General features: G+C 63.8%; 2 protein-coding genes across 2 annotated transcripts; both read left to right on the top strand.

The window, feature by feature from the left end:
* On the top strand, nucleotides 1–4,830 carry LSCM1_05524 (uncharacterized protein; the record flags this gene model as incomplete). Its single annotated transcript, XM_067322978.1, has 1 exon — nucleotides 1–4,830. One exon carries the CDS (start codon nucleotides 1–3, stop codon nucleotides 4,828–4,830), a length of 4,830 nt encoding a protein of 1,609 aa, XP_067179613.1.
* A 1,717-nt stretch (nucleotides 4,831–6,547) lies between these two features.
* Nucleotides 6,548–12,148, top strand: LSCM1_05523 (uncharacterized protein; the record flags this gene model as incomplete). The annotated part of the gene is made up of 1 exon (XM_067322977.1): nucleotides 6,548–12,148. The coding sequence occupies one exon, from the start codon at nucleotides 6,548–6,550 to the stop codon at nucleotides 12,146–12,148; it is 5,601 nt and encodes a 1,866-aa protein (XP_067179612.1).

The raw sequence follows: 12,148 nt of genomic DNA, 5'->3' as shown, positions 1-12,148 counted from the left end.
ATGTCAGCCGAGCACAGCTGCGCTGACGATGGCGCCGATGCCCCCTCGCTCATCGAGCTGGGCGAGCCGCTGCCGTCTTCCATCAAGCAGCTGGGGCTCAGCCTCTCCAATAAACGGGCCGCCGCCACGACATCAACCCTGGCTAGGTCCGCGCCTGCGTCTGCGTCTTTTCGCGTGCGTGCCATGCACCTGGATGACGCCGCCGAAGACATCATTCTGGTCTGCGAGGACAGCATCACTCTCTTTGTGCCGTTAATGTGGAGCGCTGCTGCCGCTGTGGCGCCATCTGAGCTGGAGAGAAGTCCACAGTGTGAGAAGAATAGCGTTGCGGCTGCCCACGACGGCAGCATTCGCCCAGCCGAAGCCTCGTCATCGGCCGCTTCTGCAAAGCACCATCACGGCTGCTCGACGCATGCGCGTGGTGCGCCTCTCTGTTCGCCTTCTCGCCCTTCTCCCTCCGTACCTCAGCCCTGTGCTCCCACGACCAACGGCGCCGCAGCTGCGGCATGCCTGCGTATGGGAAATCCGTTGCAGGTGTGGACGTCTCCTCTCTCGACCCCCTGCTGTACCACCGCATCCACCAGCGGGCTCTGCCTGCCGCGGCGCCTACCCATGCCGCGCGAGGAGGTCCGCTGCTCCGCTTCGGCGCTTATAGCAGTGCCGGTAGCGCCGCTAGTGACGCCGCCGTTGTCTGCGTCTTCGTTCAGCCGCACTGGAGCCACAGGGCTGACTTCGGAGGCATCGGTCACCTCTGATGACGGTGCTTGCACCGCCCCTACAGCGGCTACAGCAGTCTACATCATGGAGTGCCCTGTACTGCCTGAAGGTGTGGACTGCATCGACGCCTCTGCAGTACCGTTAGCGCGACCACTCGCAAAGATAGTGTGCGCACCCAACACGCTGCGCTTCCGCGAAGCGTGGTACCCGGTGAGGTTCTTCTGCTGGTGCGACAACACTGCGGCTGCTGCCACTGCCGCTACTGCTGCTTCGACAGCGACAGTGTCGCCGCCATACGCTGATCACCATCTACTCTGCGTTTCCTCTATCGCCGTCGATCTTATCCGGGTGCGCCACCAAGTCAGCGATGCCCTTACGACTCAGCCGCCTCTGCTCCCGCCAGCGCCCGAGGAGCTCTCGCCTGCCCTCTCATACGGGACCGGTGACACATGCGGAGAGGGTCGCATTGACGGAGAAACGCCATCCATTTCGTCTCTCTCCCCCGCGCATGCGGCGACAGCTCTTTCACTCACCTCCTCATCATTCACGACGCCCTCCACTATCAGGGGGGACGTCAACGATGGCGCAGCGGCTGTGTCGATCAGCGTGCTGCAGCGCTATGTCACACGCTCGGACTGGTGCACTTACGATGCGGGGAGCCGTGTGCTGCTGAGCCTTAACCACGCTCGACCCTCGGTGGTGAAGCCGATCAAGGTGCTCATGAGGCGAAGGGCGTCCTCGTTAGACGAGGAGCCCAGCTCGAAGCGTTGTGGGGAAGCGGAGGCGAGCTCTTCGCCCCTGGAGCTGCGCACGTGCACCGAGCTCACTCTATCAGAGAGCCTGTGCGCTACTCTTCACATAAAGGGCACCCCACGATCTGGAGATGCCCCCGGCGCTGCGAGTGCAGCTTTATCGGAGCTGCCGCAAACGCTTCTCCAGTCTCCGCAGCTCTCGCACAGGCTGTCCTCGGTGCTGGGGGTGCTGACGGCCTACGGCCAATTCTGGGTGTACCATGTGCCCTCCGGCTGTGGCGCTGCCGGCGACCGTCATGACCCCGTGATGAACTTATACATGTACCTCCCCACCAATGGGCACGGCGACGGCCTCTCCTCCGGTGCGTCGCCCGTGGAGGGGGAGCTAGGTCGGGGCGCTACCGGTTCTGGCGCAGCAGCCGAGGCTGCTGACGCGTTAGACAGCGACTCACTCTTCAGGCGGCTCGCAGCAGCGGCTTCGTGGGCCACGGCATCTGCGCCGCTGCCCGAGGTGTATGGAGGCACGTTCATACATGCCGCGCGGCTCTCCTTGGCTGCGGTAGTCTCGCCTGCGCCTCGTGCGTCGCGAGCGGCTGTGCAGGATGTCGTGCCTGATGCTGTGGAGGCTTGCGAGCCGGCCCTGCTTTTGCCGAAGAAGCCCAGCTTAGTCGCCCTCTGCGTACAGGTGATGGACAACCTCATCGTGATTCACGCCCCAGACACGGCGCGGTCGGCTGTGTACGACTTGGCAGATAGCGACTGCAGCACTGTGCCGCAAATAAACTCTACGAAGCCTTCGTGTGTCTTCTCGCACTGCAAAGCAGCGCGGTGCTGCGTGTGGAGGGCGGCGGCCCCCGGTGCCGTTGGCGCAGGGTTGCAGGCACACAACCCTTCCGCGGTGAGTGCCGCAACCAGCACCGCTGCTTTGCGGCACTGCTCTTCTGAGCCCACGATTTCACCGGGAGCCGTGGGAGGTACCACACCAGTGTCACGAGGGATGGGCATCCGCGGCTACGGTCCTTTTCAACTCTCTCAGCTTCACCACAGCGACAGCAGCGGCACCACGGACACCGTCGACGGCGCCTCTGCAGTGGTGTCACGTGCATCGCTGTTTTCACAGCCGACAGTGACCTATCCACCGCCTGCCGCATCTAGCGCTGCGCAGGTCACCACGACCAGCGCCTCAGCGACTGGGCACCACCAGCAGCAACAACAGCGCCGTCGCTTGCGTCACAGGAAAGCGGAATCGCAGCGTCAGGTGCCCTCAGCTGACTTTGCCTCTCTGTTGTCTGTCTTGACGAGCTCAATACTGGGCTTCAAGGCGCGGGACCCAACCTCCACCACCGCTGCCACTGTCGCTCATGCTGCACCGCTTACATACCCACTGTACTGCTGCGCTGCCGTTGCCGTGGCTGTGGCTGGTGAAGAGGGAGACGCAAGCGAGAGCGAAGATGAGCGGAGTGGCAGTAAGCCGGTCAACTACGGTGAGCATCAGTGGCTGGGTGGCTCACGAATACCATTGGTGACTAATGCAAGAGACGGAACTCTACGCGTGTGCCGTGTAGACGCCGTGCGGTTGGCGGAGTGGCGTCTACTCGTGGACGCAAGCCGCGTGATGGACCGCGTCGATCAGGACCCTTGGCTGCGTCAGCGGGGGCACGCCCTCGACGCAGACATTCTGAAGAGCAACCCACTTTGTGGGCTTGTCTGCTCGTACGTGAGCTTTCTGTGCCGGCGCCGCCAAAGATTTTCGGCCGGCTCGATCAACGGCCGCAGTGCCGGCAGTGTATGTGCTCTTGTCGGTCTTCTGCGTGAGCTAACCAGCCAGGTGGTTGGGCTGTCGGGGACTGATGGCAGTGGCAACGCTGCTGCTCCGCTCCACGCGGACCACGCCGAGTGCGCAGGGGTTGATGTCTTGCGACGTCTTCTGCTCTCGGCCCCCGTGGCCACACTGGGGGCTGCAGGCCAGCAGCTGTGCGACCTCTGGACGTGCGTGCTGGCGAACCTCACGATTGAAATCGAATTTGCCGCGTGCTGCGACGAGGCGGCGCGAAGGAATGCCTTGGCGCTTGCAGGGGCGTCTGGCAGGGCCGATGCTGCATGCGCAACCGACACGGAGGTATCTGACAGGCTCACCATCAGCTCCACGGAGCTCCAGCAGCTCCTATTGCGAAATGTTTTTGCTCCTACATGGACAGCTCTTCAGTCATCTTATTTGCCGCACCACCCCGAGTATTGGCAGCAGTCGCCGAGACGGCGCCGACTCGAGGGGCTCCTCTGCGATTATGTGCGTCTCCTGCGCCGCGCCGCCATCTCTGTGGAGCCGAGGATTCAGCACTTACTTCTCGAGGTGGTTCTTTGTGACGTTTCGGACGCCTCGGCAAGCCTGCTTGGGTCTCCTCAAGCGACTCCAGTCTCCCGCGCTGCCCATCGCGTGCAGGAGCTGCTGCGACAAAGGGTACTGGAGCCGAACGATGCCACGGCGCGCCGGCTGCTGGGGTGGTGGGGCGCATCTCAACAGGCGAGAACATTGACGAGGGGCATCGAAGCAGATGGTGCTAGTGCACGCCGCCTTCACGCGAGGGGATCCTCAGCGGAGCACCTCACGGACTCATCTGGCGCAGTCAACTGCGCTCCCTCGGCCCCAGCCACGGCGGCGCCGACACCACAGCGGAGTGCGAAGGTGCTCCCTGCTCTCTTCAGCCCTGGTGATGACATGGCGGAGGCAGAAACGATCTTCGGGGAGGCGATGCGTCTTCTCGAGTCGAACGGCTGCTATATGGAGGTGGCTGAGGCGTACAGTCGGCGGTCCCACTTGACTGCTGCTGCGGCGATGTTGCAGCGCGTTCCGCCGCAGCGCAAATGCGCCGAGGTGCCTGCAGATGCACCGTGGCCGGCGCTGTCGCCCCATCCCACGACGCGCGTGCTGTCGTGGGACTCCCTAGCGCTATCTGTGCTGGATGGCGCGTGGCGGAGGCTGTGTTGCGCGGAAGATGATAAGAAGAAGGCGCTCTCCCCCCACACCGCCGGCGCTCCCGCCGCATCTGAGTGGCCGCGAACTCTGTCTGATGCCGCCTCTGCCCCGCCAAAGCCTGGCGAGGTGCGCTCGCTTGAGCGACAAGTGCATGCGGCGCATCGCACGTACATCACGGTGGCGACGGCATTACTGGTGAAACCGGCGGCTGGGGCGCTGCCACGACGGCCTGCAAGCGAGCCCGCGCATCCTAGCCAAGGCCCCCTCTTTGCAGAGACTTTGGCCGATGTCGACAGACGTTTTCACGCGCACCAGATGCACTACGAGCAGCTGTGCCGCCAGATGCAGCAGGACTGGCAGGAGCTAAAGCGACGAGGCGGTGCATGACGGGAGTGGGGAAGTTCTACGGCAGCTATGCTGCCCGCGCGCTGCCGGTCGGCTTGCCATGGCCGCCCCCTCCCCTCTTCCCCCTTCCCCTGATTCAGCAAAGCGTCCCCACAAAGGAGGAGTGGAAGTGCGGATCGTCAACGCAATGAAAAGCGTTGCCACCATCACGTTCACTGCGCCAGCGGTGATGGAGATATGGGCGGCCTTGAGGGCAGATTGCCTGAGAACGGAGGAAGGGAGGGCGATCAAGCGCTGCTCGGGCGAGTGTGGCTGGTGGTGACGGGGATTAGTCGAGGGGGAGAGGCCTGCACGCGTCGGTGGATGTCTGTGGCGACCCCTTTCGTGCACATTCGGAGCAGCCATGATGGCAACGTCGCCGCCCTTTCCCCCCTTTTTGTTATACGGCTGCCCCGCCTCCGTCTCCCTCTACTCGCCCACCACAAGAGAGCGATGTGGAGAGGCGGGGGGGCGAAGGGGCAGGAGGCCTCACACTCCGCTGTGCTCAGTACGGCGTGTGCTCTGCGAGCAGGTTAGTAGGTGTGGACGACGCTTGCCCGCTACGAGCGTGCACAAGGGGACGGGTACTGACATCCATTAACACGCATCTGTCCCTTCATCTGCTTGACGAAATGAAGGCACGTGAGGGACGCACACACACACACACACACCATTGGCGGTCGCTTACAGTGCAACGCAGCATCTTCATGAAAGGGCTCCTCTGCCAGCCGTATAAAGTACCCCTCGTGGAGCGAACCACCGGATGCCAGCTTGTGCGCGCGTCTGCGTTGGTATGCGTGAGGGGCTTGCCTAGCTCCACCTCGTCGTCCTCCGCGCGCACACAAAGGTCTTCACTGTGACGGGCTCTATGGGAGCAGAAGAGGAGGTATAAGAGCGCGCGGACCCCTCCCCCCCCACGCCACGCCACGTCATCGGATGAGCGCCGACCGAGCTGTGCGCACACGCAACAGCGAGGTCAGCCCCCTCTCCCCCTCTCTGCATTCACCATGCTTCCTCTCGCTTCTCCCTCTCCCCCCTCTCTCCCTCTGCCGTGGCTGACACACACGCTTAGGCAATACGTGAGCGCTCCCACACAGGCGCTCGTGCTCTGGCTCTCATTGCTGTACATATATCTATATCTATATATATAGATATATATATGTTGTGCACAGAATTACGCGCGCTCTCTCTTCACTCCCGCTGTGACCCCTGTCTCCGCGCACATCCTTTTTTTTTTTACGCACTGATCAAGGCAGCTTTCACTCAGCACGAAGTAGGCCCGACCATCCTTGTATGTGTATGTGATGCATGCTCAAGTGCGCCTAAACGTGTCGCTGGCTTTGCCCCTTCATTGTGTCTCGCCCACGCACTCAGTCGCACGCGTTCCCGCGCACGTGTGCGTGCGTGTGCTTGTGCAGGTGTGTGCCCCCGTATCGTGACGATTTTGTACATAGCATCTGCTGGCCCAGCCCTTGACAGGTCCCCCTCCCCCACCCCCTCTCACACACACACAACTCCCCCTCTTCTGCGAATGCTACATTTTTGAGCTCGCGGCCTTCGCCCTCTGTACGATATCTGACGACAGCCTCGCGCTCTCTTGCTAATCTGCGCCGGCGCGCTGCCGACCGGGGAGGGGGCGAGGTACGTTCTGCATTCCTCCTCTCCTGGGTGCGTTCGTGCGCACCCTCCACACCCCACCGGTGGCAGCGCTGGAGTTACTATGCCCTTCAGCGACCAAAGTGGTCGACGAGGGAGCGGCGGAAAGGTGGAGGACACTGCGGTAGCCACTAACGATGCGCCCTTCTTGTGGAGACATGCAAAGACTGTGACGTTGGTGGCGCCGCAGGAAGATGCTGCCGCTGGTGCTGACTCAACAGCCCCTGCGGCGGCCGGTGACACCGCCCGTATCACCTCTAGCGTGGCAGAGCAAGCGGAAGAGTACCACAAGCTCCTGGATGTGGTTGGCACCCCCAACTACGAGACGATGCAACGCCTTTTCGCAGGCAACGGTGCCCCTCCAGCAAGCACCGTACCAGCCATTCAGGTTTCCTTCGAGCTCTTCGAGGCCGTGCAGAACCGCTTTGCCGCCACCAAGCAGTTGCTGGAGCGCACCAAGGCTGACCTTCTCACCCGCAACCAGCACTACTCCCTCCTTCACCAAGAAATGCTGCAGCTCAAAGACGAGTACGCTGTGCTGCAGAAGCGCAACAGTGAAGCAGAGGAGCGTAACACGCAGCTGCACCAGCAGCGGGCGAAACTGGAGGTGACTGTGGAGCAGCTGGGGCGCGAGGTGGCCCAGGGCCGCGCAGCACTCGACGCCTTGCGCGGCAAGCTTTTACACAGGGAGGAAGAGCTGCAGCTCAGTCAGAGCCGCGTTGCCGAGAGTCTCGTGGCTATCTCGCAGAAGGAAGCCGTCATCGGCACGCTACGGCGAGAGCTGGGCAAGTGTGGACAGTTCCGCTACGGCTCCGCGAATGGGGCGAGGGACGGTGCACGCGATGGCGAGGATGATGGGCAGCCGGACGGCGGTGGTGGTGAGGGCGGGAGCGCGCAGACGTATACGGCTCGCATGCTTGACCGTATCGCCGCGGATGTGGAGGGGCGCTCGCAAGAGGCGCGTATGAAGCTGAACATGGCCGACCTTGAGGGGCGGCTGTCGCGCCTCGGCGAGGAGAAGGACTCCATTCTTGCACAACACACGCAGTACCACCAGCACGTGCAGCTTGCCTTGCAGACCTACGAGGCTGAGGCGATGCTTCGGGAGGACACTCTGGCGCGGCACGCCTGCCTGCATACCCCGTACTTCGCCGGGGAGCAGAAGGAGGTCTACGCCAAGCTGGTCAACCTCCAGACGGGGGAGGACCTGTACACCGGCCATGAAGGCGAAGACGGCAAAGGCGGTACGACTACCGGGTCCGAGGCTCCACCGCCACCGCTGCAGTCTTTCGGCGCCCTCGCCTTCGAGGTCCGCCGCTTGAAAGAGCGCCTGACAAAGACGCACATCGATGATGCCAGCCGGCTGCAGCAGGATCTCTCGCTCTGCGTTGAGGCACAGTGCATGTCACTGCAGACCGGCGCTGAGCTCGTCGGGTTCCTTAGCGCCATGGAAGAGGAGGTAATGCGACGTCGCTTGACGCTACCGGAGGTGCGCGCGGAGTGGCGCAAGGCCAGAGTGCCAGAATTTGCCCAGGCCATCGCGCAGTCGCTGCGGGAGAGCATGAGCCGATTCGGCAGAGGCATGGTTGGCCTACTGCAGCAGGAGAACATCTTCGTAGCAGAGGTGGAGCAGGCGAGGAGGCCTCAGGAACCGCAGGAGTGGGGGTCTCTGGCACGCAAAAGTAACTCCACCGCATCGGTGCTGGGCGGTAAAGGGCGGCAGCACCAGCGCCGTAGCCAGTCTGGCAGCTTAGCTGCGCAGGACCGCCCTGGGCTGCCCTCACCTTCCGGAAGAGGGGCCCGTAAAGCATATTCCGCAGCGAAGCGGGCAAGCGAAGCGGCGCCTCGAAAGGACACTCTTACAGGTGCTGCCTCGACCACGTTGCTCTCTGCCTCGCTGATTAGTAGGGACGGGCAGGATAGCGGCTATGCAGAGGGGGAGCAGGTGACAGCCTTTACAGAGGCAGCGGAGCCACTGGCTACGGCCGGCTCACCGACGCCGCCGCCTAAGCGGGCCAGAGGACCGTCCGAGGCGTCTGAGGCACAACGCAGCAGTGCTACCGGCGCGTCCGACACGAAGGCGTCCTCAAAGGGCCGCTCGGAACCCGCCACCACCAGCGATTGGAACGGTGCGGAGGCGGCGTCTCCCGCGGAGGATGAGCCAGCGAGTGAGCTTCGATCCTGGAAAGATGCCCCAACTTCTCTCGCGAACCCGCCTAGCACTACCCGATCTAGCGACCGAGCCAGTGCCGCGGGCTCGTCGACCGCCGCTCCGCTCCAAGTCGCCTCCGATACGCCACGTCGCGAGGATCGGCTGGCCAGTGAGAGCAGCTTAGCAGCCGTAGAGGACCAACAGGTGGCGGGGAAAATGGCTGCGCTGCCCGTCATGCCCAGCGTGGTAATGTGCCCGCACTGTGCGCATGAGGTGCACCTTGACCCGGCCACTGGCAAGTTGTTGACAGCGCCTGCAGACGGCGACGGCCAAAGCGGCGTACCACACTCTCTTGCGTCACTCAACGCCGCTGCTGCTCCTGCACTGCGCGCGCGGGGCCACAAAACAGGTGCGGCCTCGTTCCCGCCAGCAGAAAGCCGCGCTGCGTCTCCTGCGAAGCCAGACGCATCGGCCTCTGCAACGCAGAGTAGCGGAGCGTCTTCGCCAACCGATACACAACGTCGCGGCGCTCGTCCCTCCAAGTCCTTCACAGCAGTGACCAAGTCGAAGCAGAAGATGAAGCCCGGCAACGCCAGCGGTGCGACCGGAGCGAGCGGCAACAGATCGCAGGTGGAGTTGCCTAAGGGTAGACGCAGCGCCTCCTCATCGGCAGTACACTCCCGGACGGCCTCCCCTACCTCTTCACGATCACACGGCACCAGGGCTTCGAGCAAGTGCGCCGAACCCCAAGGCGCACAGCCCCCACTTGGGTCTGGCGAGCAGAAGATCAGCGGGGACCATCCCGACTCTGGTGCCAACTCCTTTCAGGCGGTCGCGCCGTCGTGCCCCTCGAAGGGCGACACCGGCGGCGGCACCTCCGCTGCGGAGTTGGCGTCGGCGCTGTCCGACTTCCAAGAACTCCTCACACGCACGTCGCAGGAGCTGCAGGACGCGCGGGCGGCCAATGCTGCGCTGCAAGCTCAACTGATCGATGCTCTTGCCGCTGCTGCAGCGAGCGCACCGCCAGCGGGGTCGTCGACGCCTGCTGGCGCCGGTGGTAGCCAGAGGATTCCGCACTCGTCGGCAGCTCTTGACGAGCAGATGCGTGTACACGACCAGTCAAAGAAGAGTGTCAAGAGCAAGATGGCGCCAAACAGCTCTTGCTTGCCCGCCGGCGTCTACGACGATGCAGTCGATGCTACGACCAAAGAAGCTGTGCGTGCTCTCGGCGGGTCTGCAGAGGGCGACCAGGTCTCGACCTCTGCTAATCGTGAGCCGTCACGCGGCGGCCGCTCTGCTTCGTCGACGCCGCCGCGGCAGCAGTCCCCGCATGCGAGCACTCATAGGGACCAGCTGGCGAGCAGTAACAACTCGGGTAGAGCCTCGGGTGCTGAAGCAGCCGCTGGCGGCGAAAGCAGCCGCGCAGCGAAGGAGAGCGGCGCTGCTGTCCCCAACCGTGACCCACCACACCCACCGTTGAGGGCGCCATCGTCAGCATCGCCCTCTCTCCCCGCTGACCGCCGCGAAGCTGTGCGCGCTGGTGCTCACCAGGACGAGCAGTCAATCGCCGTTGATCGACGTACTGCATCCCGTGTCGCTTCAGCCGGAGGATCTCAGTCAGCGACGCAGCTGCAGCCGCCCTTCAGCCCCTCCCCAAAGGCGACACCTATGCCCAGTGGTAGTGCGGAGCTGATGAGCAGCGGAGCAGAGAAGAGCCGTGGAAGCCAGGCAGCCGGCGGGGCTACCTCCACTCACCACATCAACCTCACATTGCAACGCGAGCGTCCGTCGCCGCCTGTGCCACACACATCTCAGCGGTACTACTACAAGCGGGCCGGTGGCGGTCTCGCGGCCGCATACGCTGCGCAGTCACAGCATGACAGTACATCGCTGTTGACGCCTAAGTGGGCTTCCGCGTACCCGCCGGCGCTGAACCGTCGTCACGGTGCGCTGACGCGGACCGCGGCCTCCAGCACAGGTCCCGCCTCTGCTTGCTACGGCAACGCCTCTCAAGCGTCGATCCCCGAAAAGACTCGGGAGCTGGGGCTGTCCATCACCAACGCGCGCGTCACCGGCGCTCCTGCGAAGCTGCTAGAAAGAGGTGCTGCTGGCTCACATCTGAGCAACACCACTAATGTCAAAGACAACTGCCACCCAAGCCACTCCGCCAGCCATGCCGTCGCCCTCAAGCCGACCTCTGTCTCACTGCACCCAACCACTAGCGGACTTGCCAAGAGAGTCTGGCCATCACTGCCGCCCCTCTCTCCATCTCAGGTGCCGTCTTCTGGAAGTGGCTGCCCGCTCATCTCGGGCACCGCCTACTCCTCCCCTGTGCCCGCCCCGACCCTGCCCACTATCATCGCGCATGGATCTGCATACCCACACGACCACGCCGTCACTCCGCTCGCTAAGAGAGCGGCGGCGTTGGCGGTGGCCGGGCTGCCGATGGTGGGGCTGAGCATCTTTCCTTTGAAGGGATCCATGTGGCTTTCGACGACGCCGCAGGAGTGTGCTCGCGCGAGGCCTCCCAGTCCTCCCTCGGCTGCTGCGGCGGCGCTGAACAAGCCTCAGCAGCGGAAGATCGCGCTACAACAGCTCCGCCTTTGCCTCGATCAAGGCGCGTCGGTGCTGTACAAGGGCTCCTGCGGCGCGCAGCGGTTTACCGCGGGAGGAACCTTAAGCAGCGCCGGGGCTCCTCGGCGTGCGGTCGGCGGCGTGTGGTACTCGACACGCAAGAACAGCATGGGAGGGGGACTGCGCCAGGTGATGGCAAGACGAATGCGCGACACGTGGGCCCGTGGCCACTTGTACGAGGTGCCCATCACCGCTACTCCTGCCAGCGTGCCCACAAGCGGTGCGAACTCTGACTTTGACGTCATCTTGGGAGGGCACAGCCTCTCCCCCGGCCTCGGCGCGCCCTGTCCCGCCTTTGAGCATCCGGCAGTGTGCCCATGGCAGGAGGCGCCGACTCAGTCATCGCCGTATATTAGCGACACCCTAGCCCCACCCACGCTGACTTACTTGGCGACGCCGAGCGAGATACGTCGCCGGTGGTCGTCGAATAAGGCCGGCCTGAACAGGCATGGCCCCTTCAGTTTCTCCGCTGGAAATACAATGAGCTCAATCACGCGTCGCCCATGGCTGCGCGTGCGCCGTACGTGGCAGCAGCAGCAGCGGTGGAGCATCCGGCACTTGAATGACGCTTCCACTACCGGCAGGCTTGCAGGCCCGCTGTCCCCGCCCGCCGCGGGGCAGGCGGCGTGGCTGCCGGAGGATCGGCGAGCGCATCTCCCGCTTGACGCCAGTGCTTTCATATTCAGTCTACCCGTCTCCGCTGCGGGGAGGTCATCGGGTGCCGACTTCGTGCCCCCTCTCTTCACGCGCCCGCGCAGACGGCGCCGCCACAGTCGTCCAGTGCCGCAGCTGGCGAAGCGCGATCCGATGCAGCCGGCTGTGAAGCGCACAGTGTACACCGTGAGCACACCCACTTCCCCGCTCGTGCGCCCGCCATAG

This window comes from Leishmania martiniquensis, chromosome 17 (assembly GCF_017916325.1).
Source record: "Leishmania martiniquensis isolate LSCM1 chromosome 17, whole genome shotgun sequence".
Taxonomy (NCBI): domain Eukaryota; phylum Euglenozoa; class Kinetoplastea; order Trypanosomatida; family Trypanosomatidae; genus Leishmania; species Leishmania martiniquensis.
The sequence above is the reverse complement of the archived record's forward strand: the minus strand, read 5'-3'. Positions and strand labels throughout refer to the sequence as shown.